Genomic DNA, 24,196 nt, shown 5'->3' on the forward strand with positions numbered 1-24,196 from the left:
ATACCTCCTATCTGTGCAAATTAATATCAGCTGGGTTAGTAAATTGATGGTCTATAAAAAGGCTTTTCGTTAGCAAGGTGTCACACAAGAAACATCTCATGATGGGTAAAAGCAAAGAGCTCTCCCAAGACCTTCACAACCTTGTTGTTGCGAAACAAACTGATGGAATCGGATACAGAAATATTTCAAAACTTCTGAATCTTCCAGTAATCACCATTGGGGTCATTATCTGCAAGTGGAAGCAACATCACTCCGTGATCAACCGGCCACGCACAGGAGCTCCTCACAAGATTTCTGACCAGGGAGTCAGAAGAATAGTCAGAAGAGTAGCCCAAGAGCCAAGGACCACTCAGAAAGCACTCCAGAAACACTTGGAGGCAGCAGGTGACATCGTCACAGAGAAAACAATAGGGAATACACTACACTACTCCATGCTCACCCTGCAAGACTCCATTACTAAAGAAAAGGCATGTTGAAGCTCGTTTAAAGTTTGCTACAACTCATTTGGACAAGCCTATGAAATACTGGGAGAGTGTAGTCTGGTCAGACGAGAGCAAAACTGAACTTTTTTGAACAAGATTTAAAGACAATATGTTTAGAAGAACGGGCCAAAATCACACCTGAATTCTGCAACCCATTAATTTCTTCATACAGGAAGCGTCTTGAAGCGTCATTACAAACAAAGGCTTCTCCACTAAGTATTAAATAAATTTCAGTTAGTGTGTTCAATACTTTTTTCCCCCCGTGTCATTCCTCTTTATTACACATAACTTTATTTACAGAGTTTAATGTTTAGATTTCTTTATATGTGTGGATTTCGTGAGTTAATACCAAAGTCTGGTGAAAATAGCATGTGAATAGCCTCATTGGAAATATATTTACTGAAAAAAATGTTGATGCGTTCGATACTTATTTCCCCCACTGTATATTTCTGTGAAGCTGATTTGTGACAATGTCCATTTTTAAAAGTGCTATACAAATAAAACTGAATGTAATTTAATTGAATACATTAAACATTGTAATTATTGCCGAATGCTATGGTATAAGCAGAAAAACACACTCCAGACTATGCAGTTATACGAAAAATAATCCACTTCATCCAGCCGCTGTGTGTTATTCCTTATATAACTATAACTACTTCACCTAAGCCTTGGTAGTGCTAACAAGATTGCAGATGGTCACTACATAAGCTCTTCTACAAACAAAACATGCCCATTTCCTACACAATGCATTTTAATTTTCACAATTATTTAATTTTTTTCTGATCTTATGTCTGCCGCAAAAGGAACCATTTAAATAATTGAATCTTTTAATAGTTGAATCATTTATCAAACTTCTTCTTAATACCCATCACTGACATAGGCATATGAAACCATGAACATAGGTTACTGTAGTTGTTTACATTGTTACCTGCTTAGTGTTTGAGGAGGATGTTCTATTAAAACAAATTACAGGAATTGAATCACTTAAGTGAGTCGTAATGCCCATCAACAGCACATATAGAACATTATAATATTACTCAGACCCTAGGATTGAAGATGACGCATCCAGTATCGCATTGCACAGTTTTTTTTTTTGTAATCTGGCTCTTTATCTTGTTTAATTTAGGACTGTGCTAGTTATTTCTGATGAAGTGGAACTGTTTGTTTGCTCAGAATTTAGTTTAAGAAGCACCCCTAAAAAATACACAAGACTTTACCATCATGCTGTAGTGTAGCAGGAGAACAAATGAAGGTTTTTTTTATGAGTGTTGTGCCATGGTTAATGATGACTGGTGTACTCTTCTTCTCAAGGCTGTGATTGGGTCCCATTAGATGATAGCAGTCGGGTCCTCTCTTTGGCTGAACCTCTTCTTTGGAGTAAGGCTCCACCCTCGCCTCGCTCAACCCATTCGCAGCGGTCAGCTCCTCCTTCTGAGCGTCGAGAGTTCTGTCTGGTTGGTGTTCCATGAGGACGGCCGTTCTTCTCATCTGTGAGAGCGAAAACGGGTCGTGTTGCTGTGTAATGAAAATACATATGGCTATTCAATACCTATTCAAATTGTTTCTAATGATAATAATTAAGATGAAGATAACATAAACTCGTCAGGCACCTTAAAAGGAATACCTGTACATCTGCATATGCATGCAATTATCCAATCAGCCAATCAGAGAGCAGCAGCACAATGCATAAAGTCATGCAGATGCAGGTCAAGAGCGTCAGTTAATGTTCACATCAAACATCAGAATGAGGGAACAATGTGATTTTAGTGACTTTGACCATGGCATGGTTGTATTTTCAGTATTTCAGAAACTGTTGATCTCCTGGGATTTTCATGCACAATAGTCTCTAGAGTTTATAGAGAATGGTGCAAAAAAAAAAGAACTTCAAAGTGAGCATCAGTTCTGTGGGCAGAAATGCCTTGTCGGTGATAGAGGTCAGAGGAGAACAAATAGACTGGTTTGAGCTAACATGAAGGCTACGGTAACCCAGTCATTCTTTACAATCATGTTAATCAGAAAAGCATCACAAAAATGGACATAAAATGGGTGATAAAAAAAAGTCACCTGGTCTTTTTCCACCTGTGCAGTCTTAGTGTTTGATGTGAATATTAGCTGAAGCTCTAGACCTGCATCTCTATGTTTTTATACATTGCACTGCTGCCACATCATTGGTTTCTAAATATAATTTATAATACTAAAAATAAGCTCAAAATATAGGGGGTGTTTATGCAAGATTCATTTAGCACCTGCTAAATTGGTAATTGTGCGCACAAATGAATACATCCACAGAGCATTTATTAAAGGAAAACTCCATTTTGAATGACTTGCATGTCAATCTTTATAATTAATAGATGATTTTCAGTAGTGTCCAATATCTATTTTTAGTCAACGTCTAAGTTGACTTTTTTCTTTTAAACTTTTTTCATTCGCATGTTGGTCTATTTTCACTTTGTTTAATGGTTTTCTATATGATCGACAATGCCGTTCTGCTGGTGTTAGTGGTGCTAATGGAAATTAGTCATCGCCTCATATCTAAAAATAATGAAATATATATCATATGCAAAAAAAAAAAAAAGCAGCCCTTGCATCTTTCAGTCTGTCTGGTTCTCTCACCTTCTTATATACTCTGCCTCAAACACACATGGTTCCAAAGATTCAACTTTCAACACAGGTCAACTGATTTACAAAACTGGATGATATGACCTTGCGTAGAAACCCCGGTTTCAGCCAGAAGGTTGATAAGGTGCAACCCATTTGTGAAACAGATTCCCCCAGAGGGGAATGCAAGACCTATGTAAAAGGGACTCATCTCATCTACTCACAAGTGTTTTGTCAATTTGTGTCTCATTCTGATTCACCAGAACAGGGGACCTGACCAGGGATGCCAAATCTCTCCTTCCTTTTGTGATAACATCTGCACAGTGAGCAAGCCACTAGGGTGTTCTGAACACTAGCAAAAGCAGCAGTGGAAAACAAGGCCTCGCTGGCCTCTGTGGTCTAGTTGCTGAAATCTTTGCGACGTGTGCTGAAACAATGGTAGAGGGGAAAGTAGAATGTAATGGTTTTCTGGCCCCAAGTGCTGTCTGGAAGTAACCACAATTGGCACTGAGTTGACATGATATCAGCAAAGAGGACCACCTCTCTCACCGTCCAGTGGCCACTCTTAATTCAATTGGCTGAACTGGCTGAATTCAACATGCCTGTATTGAGGTGACAGTGTGGCTAGAATTCTTTGTGTTTTTTGTGTTAGGGAGCTTTTTCTGAATCCACCAAGAGGCTGAGTATTGTCAGCCTCTGGTGGAGGTGGGGGAAGTGTTTAGGGCCTGTCCCGCTCAATGGATTGTGGTTAGTTGGGCATCAGCTAAAGCTTGAGAACCACATGTCTGGGTAATTTGGGCCATTTGGCCATGCCCATTTCATAATTCTGAAACCTGTGCTCTCTTCTCCAAAGCCTCTTTCTCAGGGTTTCTAACCATACTTAGTGCAAAACCACCGGCTAAGTGTTTAACTGATAGGGGCCAGGACTCTATCACAAGAATCAACGTCTGCAAACTATAAAGTTAGCAGAAAATGGCTACAGTATTGACTATGAGTGCATGCCACACACAATTCAATATAGTAATTTCTCACTAAAATGTAATGTCTTCAATGTGTCTGCATTTAGACAACATACATCTGGACATAGTGCTTCATCTGGTAAATCCACTTGTAGTGTGATACAGGCATCAATGTCAAGAATGTAAAGCAGGCCAACCTCCTCGTCAGCCTTCGTACTAGCTAGAGCACGAGGTACAAGAAGGATGACCAGTCATTGGGCCATAAGTAGGGCACTGTTGAAAGACATGTGTTTCCATACTGCACAGGCTCAGTTCCTGAATCATCAATTTTTAGCCGAGCCATGTCTGCTACCAGGTTGTCCATATGCTTAGAAAGTGTCTCAAGTTGCTTTCGCGGCATCTTGTTTTACAGAACTTTTCAGTCAGTGATGGACGTGGACGTTTGCAGCTAACAATCAGGGACCAAATCCAGCCAGGTGCACTGTGTTGGCATTCAGACACTAACTGCATGATACATTTGCTGCATCATGAGGGAAAGAGCGGTTTGTTATATGGAGGTGGGGGGAAAATGTTAACTTAGCAAGTGCAATGGTGGGAGTGTGCAGCATGGCTAGTGAGGACCAAGCATTTCACATCCGCTACCGTCTAGCCAAGCAGTGGGAGCTGTGAGTACATGCTACTGGTGCAAATGGCATAAAGGGAGAACCAGGGATTCCAAATCTTTCCTACCTTTTGGGATAATAGATCTGCTCAGGAAGGAAGCCACTAGAGTGTTCTGATCACAAGCAAAAACAGCAGTGGAAAACAAGGCCTGTGGTTTGCTGGCCTCTGTGGTGGAGTTAGCGAATTCTGCGTGACGTGTGCTAAATCAGTGGCAGAGGAGGAAAGTCTCTTGGTAGATCATGAGGTAAGTCATGGGCCAGTGCATCCTGTCCCTGATGACTGTCTAGACGTACCACAGTTAGCACTGAGTTAACATGGTATCAGTGATTTTGACTAGAGATAATTGTGGAGCAGGTGTACACACTCCAGTCCAGTTAGATGAGTTTCTCTCAGTGAGGCTAACTCTTGATGGGCCCGCACTTCCATGAGGAGCTTCCATGAAAGGTGGCAAGAGCCACCTGACTTTGTGACGCTTTGATGATTGATATCACTTTAACAACTTAACAACACTGTCCAAGCGGACCAACACAGCACTTTTAAGAAAGACTTGAGGGCCAGGTGAATTCCGCAGAGTTTCATCAGAAAGCCCATCAGAAATTTATGAAAAATACACTCAACAAAGCAGAAGACATGATTGGAGTCTATCCAAGCTTCAGAAGACAGGTTAGCTATAGCTCTGACCATAGTCACAAGCTGTTAAGTGAATAGCTCCACACTGGTTCATCTTGTCCAACATATGTACAAGGTGATAAGTACCTAAGAACTGTTGCTTTAATCATACAGTGTCTTGATTGTCCTGTGCTCATCATAGGACTATTATTCACAATGTACTCATGCTGAACATCATTTCAGCACACAAGTTATCTTCCTTGTGTCATCTTAGGGAGTTTTGTGTCGTCACTGTTGCTCGATCATCCGGGATCTAAATCTACATCCAAATTTCTGTAAAGCCGTTTTATGACAATATCTACTGTTAAAGGTGCTTCACAAATAAAACTAAATTGAATTGAACTAGAAAGGAAATGACGGCTGTATTTATAAAACAAATACTGCACCATATGTCACTTTGTGGCCTTTGAAACAAATCATCTGTGGTTGTAACATATTGCAAACCTAGCATAATCTCTCTATATGAAGCAGTGCAATGACGGTATGATATTTTGTTCGGATTGTGCAGTCCTGATGTGCCTGCAGTCTGAGCTGTGACTCACCCACGAGAGCTTGTACTGAGGGCTGGTCATGTGTGCTAAGCAGCTGGGCTTGAATCGTCTCCACCACTCTCTTAAATCTGCGGCTTGGGCCTTTTCCGGCATGCACACACATACACGCACAGATAGATAAATATATAGTTAGATAGATATAAAATCAGGGATGAGGATCAACTGAAATTTAAATGTTATATCCGGATTTCTGTAAAGCTGCTTTGTGCCAATGTCCGTTCTTAAAAGTGCGATATAAATCAAACTGAATTGAATTGCAATCCTATTTGGAAATACAGTAGCTACTATGCAGCAGATAATATGTCATGAAAGGGCTTCTCACCTGATATGAGGGTGAAAGTGACACTGTAGATTCCATAATTCCTCTTTCCTTCTTTCTCTCTTTCCCGCTCCCTCTCCCTCTCTCCCTCAGAGAAGGCAATGTCCACCTGAAACTTCACAGGCTTCTGGAATACAGACGGACCTCCAGAAGATTTATACTCTGCCCGGAAACTCGTCTGGGAGACCACGCTGTGGCTGAGGGACGGTATCTAACATAGCGAAAAGAAGAGAGAGGAAACTGGTATGTTTAAGAGCAGTGTTAATTTACTGACCTTGATATTTGGAAGACAGTTCTAGTCGATCAAGTTACAAGTTACAGTTACAATGATCAAGTTTTTTATGTGAAATTCAGAATGATCTGAGTCGTAAAACATCTCCTGGTCTATGAATTTACTTGTTACAGTATAAAAAGCATTTCTGGTCCATAAAATAACTTTCAAGGTGCTCATATATACCCATCAGGAAATGTGAGTATAGAAAAGTTAGAAATATAGAAAATCCTACATGTGAATCAGACTCACAGAGAGAAAGGCGTGTACAATATCCGCCTTGATTGAGCTGAGCGGTTTGTCTCTGATCACCACAAAGATCTGCTCCTCCTTCTCTAAGCTGATAAAGTTGCCAAACCAGGAGCGCTTTGCTAGCCTAGAGGCAAACAAATACACCCAATCAGTGACAGGCAACAGGTAACAGATCACATGACCCTTGATGGACGTCTAAACCATACTTCATTATCTGATACATACTCAGGGCTGGACTCTGGTGTAAGGCTTGACATGTCCTCAGAAGTGGGAACTACAATAACAGAACGTGACAAACGTATGAATGCAATTCCTTATTTCATCAATGCATAGTACTTATGTCATTACACAATAAGAATGTTTTCGGGCTGACACCCACCCTGCAGCTTGCGGCGGTGGAAGCGCGGCGAGCCGAGCAGGTTGTTCTTGAATGAATTGAATCTGGTCCTCCAGTGGGCGGAGCTGCTGGCTGCCATGCCAGCCCCACTTCCTCCTGGGCTAGTGGGCGGAGTCAGCGAGAGTGAGCCAACACCTCCTCCTTCAGCACGGGAGGAAGAGGAGGAGGAAGGGGGAGGGTGGGGGTGATGGACAGGGGTTCCCAGAGGTGTGGGCAGGGGCGAACCCTGAGGGGTCACCTGGGACATCGGATAGGAGCATTTAGTGATGGATTTCAGCGCGGCTGATGGGGCATGGGAAAAGAGGAAGCGAGGGAGCGGTGAGAGGAGCGGAGATGGGGAGGGTGAGCGTGAGGAAGAGGAGCGAAGTGGGAGGGATTTCATGGAGTGGAGACGAGGTCGCTCAGGAGGAGTTTTAGATGGCAGGGTCTGAGTTTTAGACTCGTTAGAGCTCGCAGTACGGGGTTTGGTGGCAGTGGCGACTTCAGATTGGCTGAATGTGAACACCGGGCTCTGATGACATGGGGTGGACAAATGCAGCAGGCAGTGTGGAAAAGGCAGCAGAAGATGGAGAGAAGGAAAGGAGTGGAAATGAGCGATGGGTGATATGACAGATGGACAGTCAGGCAGTGTGGAGAGTGTTTTGAAAAGATGTGTGTGGGCTTTCAGAGGATGTGAGCTGTCTTTTTATGCTGAAGTGAATTATGGAATAATAAAAAAGCATGAACTTCATGTTGAGCTTTCGCAAATATAAAGTGCCAAATATAAGTCATTCTACAGTTCGCTTTTCTTTACAGATGCAACCCGTTTAAACGTGCAACCTGTAGACTTAAATACTCCAACAAAACAAAACAAAAAATAAAGTGAGATGTCAAAATGTTTTGGCCAATATTCTCTTACCCTGGGACTGCTTAAAGGACTAGAGGAGAGACCAGTAGATGCTCCACTTACTGATCGTGATCTGGGAACCGATAAAACAGAGAAGTCAGATTCCAGACCCAAACTCCCACAGCACTTCAGAGTTTAACATTCTGCCTCATTTAACACACTGATTCATTTCACTTTCACATTTAAGATGTAAACACACTCCTGTTGGTTTTTTTTAAAGCATTTGTAATCAGAATAAACAACTACAAAATGTTGAACACATTTTAATATGTGACGGCACACACATTTTTCTTTATATAATAATGTCATAAATTATGTTATAACACAGCACTGCTAAATTCTTTGAATCTGATTGGTCAGAAGCTGCTCGGACACTAGGACTGGCTATAATTCAAACACGTTATCGTTTCTATAGCAACAACTCATTCCCTGGGACATAAATAGATTGAAAAGAATGGAAAAACCAGCACTTTACAACAGTCAAAGCTAAAGCTGTATTTTTAAGCTTTCCGATACACAAAAAAAGTCTTCAGGACAAAGCACTTTTTGTTTTGTAGTTTGCGATAAATGGACAAGCTGCTTTTTTTTGTGTCTTATTAATTATTATTTGAGAGAGAAGAAAAGAGAAGCTAGTGAAGGTATGAGTGTTTATAACAATAGTGATATAACAGTAAATATAACTAGAAGCAGTTGTGGTAGCGGCTATCACTTCATACGATCGTTGATTATATTCCTATAACAGCACTGCCCTTGGTGTTTTATTCCTTACATGATAAAATATACTGCAGTAAATACATGTTGCTATGTTTTGAAAAACAAAACCTTGTCAAAGTCACAATGGGGACCTCAGTGGTACAGTTGCATGTGTATGTGTGTGTGTGTGTACCTCTGGCTGTGTGCAGAGGTGTCCAGCGCCCTGCGGGGGGGTGTAGGGGAGCCCTGCTCCGTCACACTCAGCACCTCCAGACTCTTCCTCTCTGGCCGGCAGCGACCGTGACGGGTCAGCATGGGCGAGTCCACACGCTTCCGTGGAGGATCTGCACACATAAAATACACAGAGCATCGACAAAATCAACTCAAGTCAACTTGATATCCATTTACAGCGGAGCAAAATAATAAGCCTTCAGGATAGTGGAGGAGCATTTTTAAATAATAGAGAAAGGAGCTCCACATGGAGGGCAGAGTATAAGGGCACGGTAAAATAACTACACAGGACACCTTATACACTCACTACTAGGAACAATAGGAAACGGGAAAAACCACATGATGTAAGGGTGCAAAACTGACCAGTACATCTGTTTAAACCATGAAGTAGCAGCATATAAAGTATCCGATATCATAAACATAATTTAGCATTACAGTCCTGTGTGGTAAGTGGTTGCAGGTTCCATACACTGTTTGTTAGAATGCTGGTGTGTGTCATCATGATTTGGAGATGGGATCCAACACTACACTTGAGGTGTGATAATACACTGGTAAATAAAGACAAAGCAAAACATTCTGGGAAGGCTTTCCACTAGATTTCAGAGCGTTGCTGTCAGGATTTGTCCATTCAGCCACAAGAGCATTAGTGAGGTCACTGATGTTGGGTGAGGAAGGCTGTGGTGCAGTCAGCGTTCCAGTTCATCCCAAAGGTGTTCAGTGGGATGAGGTCAGGACTCTGTTCAGGCCACTCGAGTTCTTCCACTCCAACCTTGTCAAATCATGTCTTCAAGCAGCTTGCTTTGTGCACAGGGGCATTGTCATGGTGGAACATGTTCAGTCCTCTTAACACCAGTGAAGGGAAATTGTCATTACAGCATACAAAGACATTCGAGATAATAGAGTGTTTTCAACTTTGTTGCAACAGTTTCGGGGGAAACCACATATAGGTGTGATGATCGTGTGTCCACATACTTTTGGCCATATAGTGTATGCTATAGTAAAATGGAGAAAAAAAGCAAATGTAGTAAAATGAAGCTGGCAAAGATAAAAAATATTATTCCCAAAAGAAGCAGGTATCTTGAAATTTGCTATAATGAAAAGTCTCAGAGTATCTTACTTTATGAACAGTAATCATATCATGCTAAAGTCATTCATTCATCTTCAGTAACGGCTTAATTCTGGTCCGGGATGCGGTGGATCCAGAGCCAACCCCAGAAACACTGTGAGTGAGAAGGAAATACACCCTGGATGGCACACTAGTCCATCGTAGACCACCATGCACACACTCCACACAGACAGTAACCCAAACTCAGGATCAAACCGGGTATCCTAGCGCTGTGCAGGCTGCAGTAATCACTGTAAATAGTCTTCTAGCAGACTTCATACCCCGAGGTACATGTCATGTAATTTGAAGTTTAAGTAAAGGTGAAGTTATCATGCGGTGGATTTTTCATACCATTCCACCACGAAGCCATACTGTACTGACCTACATCATGTCTGGGTGGCAGGTCTTCATCCTCGTAGCTGGGATAGCGCTCCTTACGGTCCAGTAAGAGGTAATAGATCATCTTCTCTTGGTTGTCCCTGAGATAGACATGAGTGAAAGCGAGTGAGAGAGAGAGAGAGAGAGAGAGAGAGAGAGAGAGAGAGAGAGAGAGAGATACACTAATTTTCCTGTCATGCATTATTATGGTTATGACTGATGTGTGTCAGTGTCATGCCACTAAATAATAAAGATTTTATAAAAATGTATTAACTTAAATTTATTAAGTTATATTGTGCCTTTATGAAACCCTAGGTTGTTTTCGAAGGTTGATGTAGAAGGCCAGCTTTGTTTTAAGGGATTGGCTACAGGGTTCATTTGCATATAAAATATTTGTATAATGGTCAGGCCGATCACACCACACTATGGCAGATTTACGGACAGCCTCCTGTGATATATCAGTATCACAAGGACCAATATCAATTCCCGAATGATACACCGTACAGCCCTGGATTCACCTCAACATGTTGATGACTGTCTCTGGTGTCAGATCAGAGACAAATAAATAGGGTAGAGAAGAATGAAAGCTTTACAGCTGTTAGTTTATACTTATATTCTAGTTTACTGCATACGTAAGGATGACAGAAAGGCCAATAAGGTGCATTAGGTACTAATTCGGTGATGATTGTTCTGACTGGGTTGCAAGGATTTTAAATGGTGATCACTCTTCACACTGCAGGTCTTGGGTCAGTTTGACTCGATCTCGGAAGCAGCCCAGAGAGTGCATGCTCTCCAACACATCTGGATCCAGCTCAGTCAGAGAGAGAATCCTCCTCACACACACGCGCCTCGGCGGCGGCTGCTCGGGACATGGCTCGTTACGGCCTGACCTGACACACACACACACATCAAAATTTCATATACAAACATGTCAGAATCTACCGATCCATATACAAATCCACAGAGCAGGACAGACTACCCATTTGTTTCACATAATTCCAAATGGACAAACTGCAGCCTATTAGTTAAATGCACTGTATCCCTTTCCCTTAAATAATTCTTTCAAGCCACATTCGATAATGACCCCATTACAGCAATTCACTATGTATGTGTTGTGTGTTATTGCCGCTACTGACTTCAGCCAATAAGAACACTTATACCGCAGCACTGCTGAATGCTCGCAAGTGATTGGTCAGAAGGCGTTCATTCATTTTTAAAAATAGTTATTGTTTCTATAGTAACAATTAATTCACAAATTCTTGAATGACGCACCCAATCTAAGATGAACAATAAATGCATTAATTTACGTGTTTATGAAAACGTGTTGATTAACAACAAAAGGAATCGTTTGTGATTATGGTGATGCTTTATGTAAGGAGAATTTATTTAATGTTTCCGGAAGGAGTCTACAGTGTCAGTGTTGTCTAACTAACTGTAAATACACTTTCCAGAAAGGGCAAGTCTTCAGGACAGATACGTTTGCATTTTCCAGGTTCTCGCTAACATGACATGCTGCATTCTTTGTCTTAATAACTTCACGTACAAGAATTACGAGACGCTGGTATGGGAACATAATTTATAACATAAGCGATAACTTGTGTTAAATGGATAATAAGTATGATGTAAAAAATAATCGCTGGCAAGTTGCTGTGGTATAAGAGCAATAAAACACATAATTATATACGCCTACTGTTTATATAAATGAAGAAGTATTAAATTGTTTATAAAATGGTCTTATAACACAGGAGCTCATAATTAAACATGCATTCACACATGTAGCAATGCACAAATACATGCTATGCAGCTGAAATGCTTCACTACAGATTGACCACAGTGGCTCAGACAGAAACAATCAATACTCACAGATACCAGGCGTGCTTCTGGATTTGCTCTAGCTGCAGGGGAGAGAATGAGTGATGCAGTGATTAGAGTATTGAATGTTTGCAAGCAGATGGCGCTGTAGCTGAAAGTGTGCTATAGCTGACACACACACAGGAAAACATGAGTGCTCTTCCACCTCACTGTAAATTTCTAGTCTAAAAAGCATTTTGCTGTACTATGCAGCTGTGATTAAAAGTGCATATGTGTAAAAATAATAAACTAATAATGAACTGATATTTCCTGTAATTTGTCTGAACCGCAGTGATGAACACAACTGGAAATGAATGAGCTGTTGAACTAAATAAAGTGACAATTTTAGAATCTCACTGGTCACAATATATCTCAATATAGCTATGTCATTTAGAACACATGAACTGTATGCTCACTCATTCACTCTATAAGGGAGACAAGGGGACGTATTCAGAGCTGGCGACTTCGATCCAAATGTTGCATCAGTATTTACGGTTACACATACGCATATACAATTACGGTTACGCATATTCAAAGACGAGTTATGCACATGCATATGTCCATTTTCTGGGTGCATCATTTCATTATGCAAATGCGTTGTACACACCTCTAAGGTTGCCATATTTTTCTTGGGTATAGACACAAAAATTTGTGTGGGCTACACAGGTGTGGCCTCTCTGTCTATCACCACTAATGAAGGAGGTGTGGCCTCTGTGTCTACCACCACTAGTGAAGGAGGTGTGGCCTCTGTTTCTATCACCACTAGTGAAGGAGGTGTGGCCTCTGTGTCTATCACCACTAGTGAAGGAGGTGTGGCCTCTGTTTCTATCACCACTAGTGAAGGAGGTGTGACCTCCGTGTCTATCACCGCTAGTGAAGGAGGTGTGGCCTCCGTGTCTATCACCGCTAGTGAAGGAGGTGTGACCTCCGTGTCTATCACCGCTAGTGAAGGAGGTGCGACCTCCGTGTCTATCACCACTAGTGAAGGAGGTGTAGCCTCTGTGTCTATCACCGCTAGTGAAGGAGGTGTAGCCCCTTTGTGCCAGTCAATTGAATGGAGTGTGGCCTTTGTGTGTTAGCCCTAGTGAAGGAGGTGTGGCCTCCATGTCTATCACCACTAGTGAAGTAGGTGTGGCCTCTGTGTCTATTAACACTAGTGAAGGAGGTGTAGCCCCTTTGTGCCAGTCAATTGAATGGAGTGTGGCCTTTGTGTGTTAGCCCTAGTGAAGGAGGTGTGGCCTCTGTGTCTATCAATCCTAGTAAAGCAGGCGTGGCCTCTGTGTCTATCAATCCTAGTGAAGGAGGTGTGACCTTTGTATGTCAGCCTTATTGAAGGAGGTGTGGCCTTTGTGTTTCAACCTTATTGAAGGAAGTATGGCCTTTGTGTGTCAACTGTATTCAAGAAGTTGTCAGCTCTAAGCTTTCAGTCCTAGTGAAAGAGGTGTGGCCTCTGTTTCTATCAGTCCTAGTAAGGGAGGTGTGGCCTCTGTGTCTATCAATCCTATTGAAGAAGGTGTGGCCTCTGTGTGTCAGTCCTAATAAAGGAAATATGTCCTTTCTGTGTCAACCATATTCAAGAAGTTGTTGTTTATACCATATTTAGTGGTAACTCCACAGTCAAAGTTCTGTATTAGAGGCCAGAAGGGTGCAAGATCAAATCCAAGAACAAAAGGTGGGTCCCTGTAGCAAAAGACCCTTAACCATCAATTTTCAGATGATGGAATCTGAATTTATAGTGGGCTCCTATACTGGCACAACAGACAAGTATTCGCCCTATCATTGAGAGTTTGAATCCCGACAGTGACACAGTCTTACAATGACATAGCAAAATTGTATGCGGAATGTATGCAGAAGAGTGCAGTTAGTGCTTCCCTCTGAGTGTATTCAGTTGCCCGGTGATTCAGCATGAGCAGTAGTTCAAAAAGATGCAGAAACATGTGCTAGCCTTCATCCTCCCTGGTTGGAAGTTGTTGTGTGATATGGGAGAACTAGTTATTGGGTGGGAAATCACCAAATGGAGAACAAAAAACGCTTTATAATAATTCACCTTTGGGCAAGTGTTTAAGAGCAGCAGCTAAAACCATGAATTCCTATAAACCTACACTGATCTATTAGCTCAATAAAAATCCTCCTGAATTTAATCAGAATTTCATTCAGGATGTTTTCCTCAACATTTCATAGACAGGTAACAAATTAAAGTTAAAAATAACATAAAGTGTCTTATTAAAGTTTTGGGGCCACCACGACCCACCACAGCTTCAACACTCCTCGGCACAGATCCTACAAGTCCTACCAGCCGTAGCATATGATTTACAATATTTTCATCCTCATCAAACCATTCAGTTTGTGGATGGGGGCGGAGTCATCTTGGAAGAGACCGCACCCCTCTTGAGGATGGGAGGACACATTTGATCAGTCAGAATAACTTTGTATTGATTTGCAGTGATCATTCTATCTGAGGGGACAAGTGGACCCAAGCCATGTATCCAAAAATAAATGCCCTCCAAGCCCCTCCCAAAAGCATAACAGAGCCACCAGTTTTTACTTTAATTTGTCACCCCGACTGTAGATTCACCAGAGGCTGGGCAGAAGTTATCAGGCACTACTTTAGTCCAAAACCTTAGCGTCCAACAAATTAAAAATGATTCAATAAGAGAAGCAAATAAATGGAGTGAAATCTCACCGTAAGCCTTTTTTCCGAATCCACCTCAATCATGCCGCGTAGTAGAGACTGGCAGTCAGGTGGGATGAAGTGGGGCATGTGGAATACTCCACTCTTTACCTTCTCCAGAAGCTGTCGCAGGTTGTCGTGGTCGAAAGGGAGCGCACCCTGCATAGGTATTAACAAGTAGGGTTGAAATATATGATGCAATGGGTGCGTGTTTATATATTTATTTATCAGCATGTGGAAAGGTGTAATCTATGAGCACATGAGTGTGCAATCACCATGAAATGCGCAACAAAGCTACATAACAATGCAGGAGAGCTGCTGCAAACTGAGAGAAAGAGAAAGCGTCCTCACCACAAGTAGAGCGAACAGAATCACGCCGCAGCTCCATACGTCCGCTCGCCGACCGTCATACTTCTCACCCTGAATAGAACATAAGATGATTGAGATGATTCCTGCATCGCATGTGGACTACTGATGCTATTACGTCTATGTGAACTGGAGTTCTGGTAGAGGAATAAGCAACTTCATGGTGAACGGTACAACTTAATAGGATTTAATGGTGACTTACTCTGATCACTTCAGGACAAGCGTAATGTGGAGATCTGAGAAAGAGGCAGGAAATAGAAGTGATCAAGAGTTAAGATCAAGCTCATTCCTTGCCATTTGTATACTGTAAGATGTATTTTTGGGGCAAAGTGTCTTATAATTAGGTGCATTTAAAAAAAAAGAAAGAAGAAGCTTCGTGTACATCCAAATGAAAATATGTCGTGTTTCATCCTATCAAATTTGACATCAGCATCAAGAAATGGGAGGATCTTCTGCAAGTTTAGTCGAATTAAAATTTAGAACAGAACAACACTTTTAATAGACTGCAAACAACGATACCTTATTAAGTAAAAATATATTGAATATGGGCAAATTTATCTAATGAAATCTAATATTTATATATATTATATTTAAATCTTATATCATATATATATATATATATATATATATATATATATATATATATATATATATATATATATATATATATATATATATATATATTCTTATTCTATTGGCAGGTAATTTTGCTTCTTTCCAGGAATAACTGCTTGAAATCAGAAAAATGATATGCCAATAGACCAAGACTATTTCAGGCATGAAATTAGTAAGAAATGTCAAGAAATCAGTTTAATAATTTTATTTTTGGTCCATCATAATCGTATAAGGGTCAATACTAAATAAACATGATTATATTTATAATAGTTTCACTTGCAATCATTTTTTTGCAGTGTAATTGCTACTGCTAAGGTTTGTTCCTCTAGCTAATAATTACTATGCCTATTTTATTGTATATTTTATAACTTTAACTCCAAAATTGACAGGTTTATAGGATTGTGCACCAAGATGTTAAACACTAATAAATATTCCAAATAAGATCTCATGATTATACCAGTGTTCTCATGTTTCTCGTATTTGTGCTCTCAAGAAATGTTTGGATTGTCTTAAAATATGGATTGTATTAAATGTTTTAACATTCATCCAAAGTTAATCTCTTCACATGTGTAAAAGTCATGGATGCATGCAAAATAAATCAATCTGTAAGGTAAATATGGTGTTAAATATCATGACATGACAAGTTTCGAGTATAAAAATTATATAAACCGCAGTAAATAAACTATCACAGGATTAACGGGTAGGTTGTGCTACAGTATGTCTTATGTCACAGAATATTCCAGAGTTCTTCTTCAGACCTGTCTTTAACCAAATAATCATTTTTTTTTTTTATCTGTAAAGTGTTTTATTACTTAATATATTATTTCACATATTCTTTAATTGCATACAAACATCTCTCTGAAAAAAAATTCTGTATAATTTTTTGGAATCATTTTTTGGACTTGGAAAGTTGCTTTTACTTTTTTATTTAATTCGAAAGATAAAATATCTAAGACTACATTTATATATATATACATACATATATATATATATATATATATATATATATATATATATATATATATATATATATATATATATATATATATATATATAAATCTAGGATGCGTAAGACTTAAAGACAGAACTGAATCCAGACTTAAAGACAGATCCAAAGCAACACTGCATACATGACTCGTGATTTTTCCATCTCATGTTAAGTCTTTAGAATGAAAAATCTTTGGAATGAGACGCCATGATTTAACATGAAAATGAAGTTTAAATTATAATAAGTTTTTTTTAAAGCAGTTAGTAATGTCGCTAGTTCCTCCGGAGATAAAGAAAAAAATGGCTTAAAGAAAGCCTTTTCCCCCTATGGGAGAATTCACACACACACACACACACACACACACACACACACACACACACACAGCATACTCACCCACAGCTTGTCTCTAGCAGACTGTCCCCCACCTGTAGGGAGGCCATGCCGAAGTCAGCGATTCTGATATTATTCTTTTCATCCAGCAGGAGATTCTCTGGCTTCAGATCTCGGTGACTGCAGGAACACGCCACACAAATCCACACAAACACCACACAATTACTGTGCACATAAGATGACACTTACCATGGATCTATAGGCAAAAAGGACCAAAACAATCACATCACACTGAATATTTTACTGCAGGGGTTACAATCTCCTGACTTCTTAATCTTTTCATTGTATTTCTTTCTCTATTCACGTGGACCAAACCAGGCTTTACCAGATTGAGTGATTGTGGCAGAAATCCAGAGCTGAGATGATCTGCCTGAAGAACTTTCTGGCTTCTTTGGGCGTCAATCTTCCTTTTTTCACTAAATAGTCAAAAAGCTCGCCGCCAGACACATGTTCCAACACCAGATACCTGCCGGAGTACAACCATGAATCTGTGCACATACCGAAGAGCGGTCTGGAAATTAACAGTGACATGGAGGCCTCGGGACAGTTTGAACTCACAGGTACTTGTTATTCTCATAGACGTCATGCAGCTTCAAAACATGCGGGTGCTCGATTAGTTTTAGGATGGCGATCTCTCTTTCCACCTGAATTAAAGGAAAGAGAGAGAGAGAGAGAGAGAGAGAGAGAGAGAGAGCGAAAGGGAGAGAGACTGTCACAAGCTATTAACAAAACATCTAAAGAAATTTTCACACCATTAGCCAAATGTTTAGCACATCTGGAAGAAGGTCACTCGACTTTGCATATCCCTTACTGCGGTCGGGAAAATGTTTCACAAATCTCTAGTCCAGACAGAGAACTATTCGAAAAGTAATGCACAGCATCTCGTACCTTCATGAGCACAGACTCCGAGAGCTTTTCTCGGTTCACTATTTTGATGGCCACTTTCTGGCCCGTGATGCAGTGCACCCCAAGTTTCACCAGCCCTTTCAAGAAAACAGAGAAGGTCTGTTAAGCAAGGTATGTTCCATATTATTTCTAATCATTGAATAGATGGTTTTATATACTCATTAAATAAATGAACAAAATGAAATGTTTTCACTTACTTCAAATGCCCGATATTCAACCTCATGTGGCTAATAAATAATGGAAGCTTATAAGTTATAATCAAGCCCACGGCACGCTGCCACACACTCACCTCAAACCATGTGGTCTCAAATAGAGACACTGGGTCAATTTTATCTACTGGAATAAATAAAAGAATCCACTAGGAATCTTTGGAAGTGCTCATGAAAATGTGATTTTTTGAAAAGAAGTTCTTTTTGTCTTATTCATTTAAAAAAAAGATCGTTTATGCAGTAGATGGTATAATGAAAGTGATAACAAGTACTAAGTTGTTTCATGCGCATTCTACAAATACTGTATAACTACAGAGGGATCAATATATTACATCATTCTTTAATATTTAAAAAAAAAATTGGCGGTAAATTACTGTGGTTTACGGGGAATAAATCACGTTGTTATTGGAAATGAATCAAGTCAGGGTGGTAACGAATCACACTGTGCCAATCTTTGATTGTTTTCCTAAAACAGCACATTCTGGTGTATTCTACTCTTTCATTAATGCAATTTTTAGGGGGTTCCACCAGTCAGGCAACCCAAGGAACCTAGAACAGGGGTCTTCAAGTAAAATTTCTAAAGATCTAGTCACACAAAATTCTGTTTTCCTCATCGGCTTTTTTCAAACAATCCACACTGTCACTTCGGTAATCGGAACGAGACATGTGTAGCCAGCCAACCTTTTTTTTTAATCAAACTGCTTCATCACAGAGCATTCTAACACACGGAGGAAAGCGCTTTCTACCCTCTTCCTCATACAGGAGCTCACAGACACGCATGACTGGAAAGTGTTGCTGTGATTGACAGGGGAGAGAGTAATACTATTTACTATTTACCTAAACAATATTATTTAAGTAAATAATTGACATAAATGCATTCTGCTACAGTACTTTTACAAGTACTCTGTTTGGTACTACATTACAGTCAAAGAAGCTTTTGTTTTAGCTGAAAACTACCAATATTATTAAAAACCAATATTCAGCTGTGAATATATGACATCCTAGCCTGAATTACACTATATGATACCATTTGACGGTGGTGTGAAGTGATACTGCCATGCAGTTCGCTAAATGGTGTCCATAAACGTCCATTCATTGTTAGCTATGTCAGCCTCACTAAGTAAAAGAAGCCAAATTTGGCTACAGAGGAGGGACAACAACAATTGCCCTGACAGTTGGAGTCAATGTAAGATAAGAGGAATACACTGTATGTGTACACTGATCAGCCATAACTTTAAAACCACTGACAGGTGAAGTGAACAACATTGATTATCTTCTTACAGTGGCACCTGTGAAGGGGTGGGATATATTAGGCAGCAAGTCAGTTCTCAAAGTTGATGTGTTGGAAGCAGGAAAAATATACAAGCGCAAGGTTCTGCATGACTGTGACAAGGGCCAAATTGTGAAGGCTAGACGACTGGATCAGAGCATCTCCACAACGGCAGGTCTTGTGGGGTGTCCCCAGTATCCATGGAAGGAAAACTGGTGAACCGGCGACAAGATCATGGGCACCCAAGACTCGTTGATGCATGTGGGGAGCGAAGGCTAGCCCGTCTGGTCCGAACCCGATGAAAGAACTACTGTAGCACAAATTGCTGAAAAAGTTAATGCTGGCTATGATAGAAAGGTGTCAGAACACACAGTGCATCACAGCTTGTTGCAAATGGGGCTGCGTGGTCACAGACTGGTCAGCATGCTAACCCGAGTCCACCACCGAAAGTGCTTACAATGGGAACGTGAGCATCAGAATTGGACCATGGAGCAATGGAAGAAGGTGGCCTGGTCTGATGAATCATGTTTTCTTTTACATCATATGGATGGCCTGGTGTGTGCGCATCACGTACCAGGGGAGGAGATGGTACCAGGATGCACTATTGGAAGAGGGCAGGCCGGCAAAGGCAGTGTGATGCGCTGGGCAATGTTCTGCTGGGAAACCTTGGGTCCTGGCATTCAACTGGATGTTACTTTGACACGCACCACTAACCTAAACAATATTTTTTCAGACCATGAACACCCCTTCATGGCAACGGTATTCCATAATTGCAGTGGCCTCTTTCAGCAGGATAATGCGCCCTGACACACTGCAAAAATTGTTCAGGAGCAGTTTGAGGAACATGACAAAGGGTTCATGGTGTTCCCCAGATCTCAATCTGATTAGGCATCTGTGGGATGTGCTGGACAAACAAGTCCGATCCATAGAGACCCCACCTCGCCTCTTACATGACTTAAAGGATCTGCTGCTAAAGTCTTGGTGCCAGGTACCACAGCACACCTTCAGGGATCTTGTGGAGTTCATGCCTCGACAGGTCAGAGCTGTTTTGTGACACAATGGGGACCTAATCCACAATATTAGACAGGCGGTTTTAAAGTTATGGCTGATCGGCCGCAGAAGTACATATTTAACGGTGCATTGATCAAGATCAGTCAATGTTTTTAAAGATTAGGTCTCCAACAGTTAAGTAAATGGTAAATGGTGCACTTATATAGCGCTTTTATCCAAAGCGCTTTACACTGTGTCTCGTTCACCCATTCACACACACACACACACACACGCCAATGGTAGCAGAGCTCCCATGCAAGGCACTAACTTGCCATCGGGGCAACTTGGGGTTCAGTGTCTTGCCCAAGGACACTTCGGCATGTGGAGTCACGCGGGCCGGGAATCGAACCGCCAGCCCTACGACTAGTAGACAACCCGCCCTACCACCTGATCCACAGCCACCCTAGTGGGTAGATTTGATATTTAAAATTATGTTTATTTAATGTATTTTACTCCTTGAGCCCATTTCCCAATCCGAACCCATCTTCATGAAGCTCCTCCCCCGGTATCCACAGTGGCCTGTAGAGTAAAGTGTCTATAAAATGACTGACAGGAGGCACATGTAAACACTAACGGACCGGAAGTCAGTTTTCCAAAGAGGTTTTATCAGCCACTTAATACACTTGTGCTGAAGCCACGGGTTAAACATTTATAGCAGATCACGTCTGGCATATTTCCCAGGTTATGTGTGCAAGTAAGAAATAAAATACGCAAAGACTACTGCACCTTCAAAGCACTGTCTCCTTACCTGTCTGTCCTTTCCCCAGTGTCTTTTCCAGCCTGTATGGCCCCACATACTGAGCCGTCTGGCTGCAAATCGGGTCTTTTGACATGGCGGAGAGAGGCTTTAATGACATTTAACTTGTAACCTTCTGTAGTTATATCTTCAGAACATCCCTGTGTGGTCTACAATAAGTGACAAGGCTATATAGGTTCTCACAAGGGTCCCGTAACGTTGTTGTTGAAGCTTCTGCATGTGGCCAGGCCTGTACACAAGGATGTTGTTGCACGTCCCATGTCTGTGCTGTTCATTCCGATCTTCTAAGTTTGCATAACAATCCTACTGATGATCATAATCACAATGACATGCGTGCACACAGACTAGGCTATCCTTTACGCACAGTGCATATAGTCACAGTACAGCGTGGATGAGTTGATATCGATCGCGTTTCTACACGTATGCATCAGCTCTCCTACACTCGATCACTTCAGCACCGTCCTTCCGGAAAGTCATCACCTGCTAGGACCGACCACGGAAAGGAGGCTGTTTGGAAACATAAACCGGATCCTCAATGCGCAAAAGGCCTGTGATCACAGGTGAGGGATGCAGCGTGTTCTGCTTTTTCAAAGCACACACACACACACACACACACACACACAGACACACGCGCGCGCGCGTCCTATACAGAAACACGACTCTATTGCATTGTGTCCCCAATTGAACCAGAATGAGGTTTGCTGTTGAAATCTGTGATGTGCATCGTTGTGGTGATTAGCAGGCACAAGTAAACAGCAAACATCCGTTGTCGGACAAAACAACCCTCTTTAGATGCCCTCCCTCTCCCTCCATCCCTCCCTGTATACGCGCATCACAGCATCCTTCTCTCCCTCCCTCTCCCTCTCTCTCTCCTCCGCCGTGTCCTCCTCCTTCCTTCGCTCATGCAAAGCTTTCGAGATGAAAAGAAGATCAGACCGTGCTCCGATGCTGGATTGTAGCTTCCCATTCGGATATTGCGAACTGTCTTTTAGATGTCCGTCTTTTTATTATTTTTTTCTTCTCTCCTTCCAGTAAATCGCTCTATCCAGCCTCTCTCTCCCCCTCTTCCTTCTTCTCTCTAGCATCAGTATCCGGGTCCTTCTCTCTCTCTCTCTCTCTCTCTCTCTCTCTCTCTCTCTCTGTCTATTCCTCGCTCCACAGCAACAAGCCAAATTAACAGGGCTGAAATGAACACTCTCTCTCTCTCTCTCTCTCTCTCTCTCTCTCTCTCTCTCTCTCTCTCTCTCTCTCTCTCTCTCTCTCTCTCTGTTTGGCTTTTTTTTTGTGTGTTTGTCTGATATGTTCCTTCATTATCACAGGAAGCAAATATGTTCAAATAGTGTTCGTGAAAATATGAATCATACGAAAGCAAAAATAAAGTTCTTCCTGTCTGAACATTATAGGAAAAATAATCCACAAATTGAAGCATGGTGGTGGGGGCGGCCTGATCTGAAGCTGAGTTACTGTTACCACACTAAAGTTGATTATTTTCCACATCCAAAAGTGTTTTATTCCCCTTATAGCCTACCATGGAAATTTACCAATGGTTGCGCTTTTATTCATTAAATTAATTTAAAAAATGACACGCTTTTTTTTTTTTTTTAAAAAAGGGGGGGGGGGCAGTGGTGGCTTGATGTTTAAGACTCGGGGTTGAAGGTCAGAGGTTCAAGCTTCAGCACTGCCAAGCTGCCACTGTTGGGCCCTTGAGTAAGGCCCTAACTCTCTCTGCTCCAGGGGGCGCTGTATCACGGTTGACCCTGCACTCTGACCCCAATCTCGTAACATGCTGGGGTATGCGAAAAAAAGAATTTCACTGTTCTGTGATGTATATGTGACAAATAAACACCCATTATAATTATATGTAATGTTGTGGAACGACAGTGAAACAAGTTATTTCCTGATATCACTTACATTATAGCAGCTATAAACAGTTTTTCCCTCACCAGCCCTGTTTTGTTTCTCTCTCGTCAGGGTAATAAGACAGAAAAATGCAGCCGGTCATGTTACTGAGAATCCTGAAGACTTTCCCATGGCGGAAATGCCACAGGAAAAAATGACAAGGAAAAAAGTATAGAACACACGAAGAAAAAGCAGTTCTCCAAGGCAAGGTAAGGCAAGGAACCAGCTGAAATCCGTAAGTAATTATACCTCCTATCTGTGCAAATGAATATCAGCTGGGTTAGTAAATCGATGGTCTATAAAAAGGCTTTTCGTTACCAAGGTGTCACACAAGAAATATCTCATGATGGGTAAAAGCAGAGAGCTCTCTCAAAGCCCTTCGCAACCTTATTGTTGCAAAACAATTCTATTGATAGAATCAGATACAGATGTATTTCAAAACTTCTGAATCTTCCAGTAATCACCACTGGGGTCATTATCCGCAAGTGGAAGCAACATCACTCCGTCATCAACCGGCCACGCACAGGAGCTCCTCGCAAGATTTCTGACCAGGGAGTCAGAAGAATAGTCAGAATAGTAGCCCAAGAGCCAAGGACCACTCGGAAAGAACTCCAGAAACACTTGGAGGCAGCAGGTGCCATCGTCACAGAGAACACAATAGGCAAAGCACTCCACTGCTCACGCTTACCCCACAAGACTCCATTACTAAAGAAAAGGCATGTCGAAGCTCATTTAAAGTTTGTTACAACTCATTTGGACAAGCCTATGAA

The 24,196-nt window shown here is 41.3% G+C and overlaps 1 protein-coding gene across 1 annotated transcript; it reads right to left on the reverse strand.

The window, feature by feature from the left end:
• Positions 1-909: 909 nt before the first annotated feature.
• On the reverse strand, positions 910-22,617 carry brsk1a (BR serine/threonine kinase 1a). The gene is made up of 19 exons (XM_017482789.3): positions 21,519-22,617; positions 18,224-18,318; positions 17,894-17,979; positions 17,661-17,801; positions 17,339-17,455; positions 15,545-15,578; positions 15,328-15,396; positions 14,989-15,135; positions 12,318-12,349; positions 11,180-11,344; positions 10,458-10,555; positions 8,934-9,084; positions 8,060-8,120; positions 7,144-7,399; positions 6,990-7,038; positions 6,765-6,888; positions 6,245-6,452; positions 5,914-6,003; positions 910-1,970 (listed from the first exon to the last, which is right to left on the reverse strand). Exons 1-19 carry the CDS (start codon positions 21,625-21,627, stop codon positions 1,789-1,791), a joined length of 2,214 nt encoding a protein of 737 aa, XP_017338278.1. The 5' UTR covers positions 21,628-22,617; the 3' UTR covers positions 910-1,788.
• Positions 22,618-24,196: the final 1,579 nt, after the last annotated feature.

This window comes from Ictalurus punctatus, chromosome 13, assembly GCF_001660625.3.
Source record: "Ictalurus punctatus breed USDA103 chromosome 13, Coco_2.0, whole genome shotgun sequence".
NCBI lineage: Eukaryota > Metazoa > Chordata > Actinopteri > Siluriformes > Ictaluridae > Ictalurus > Ictalurus punctatus.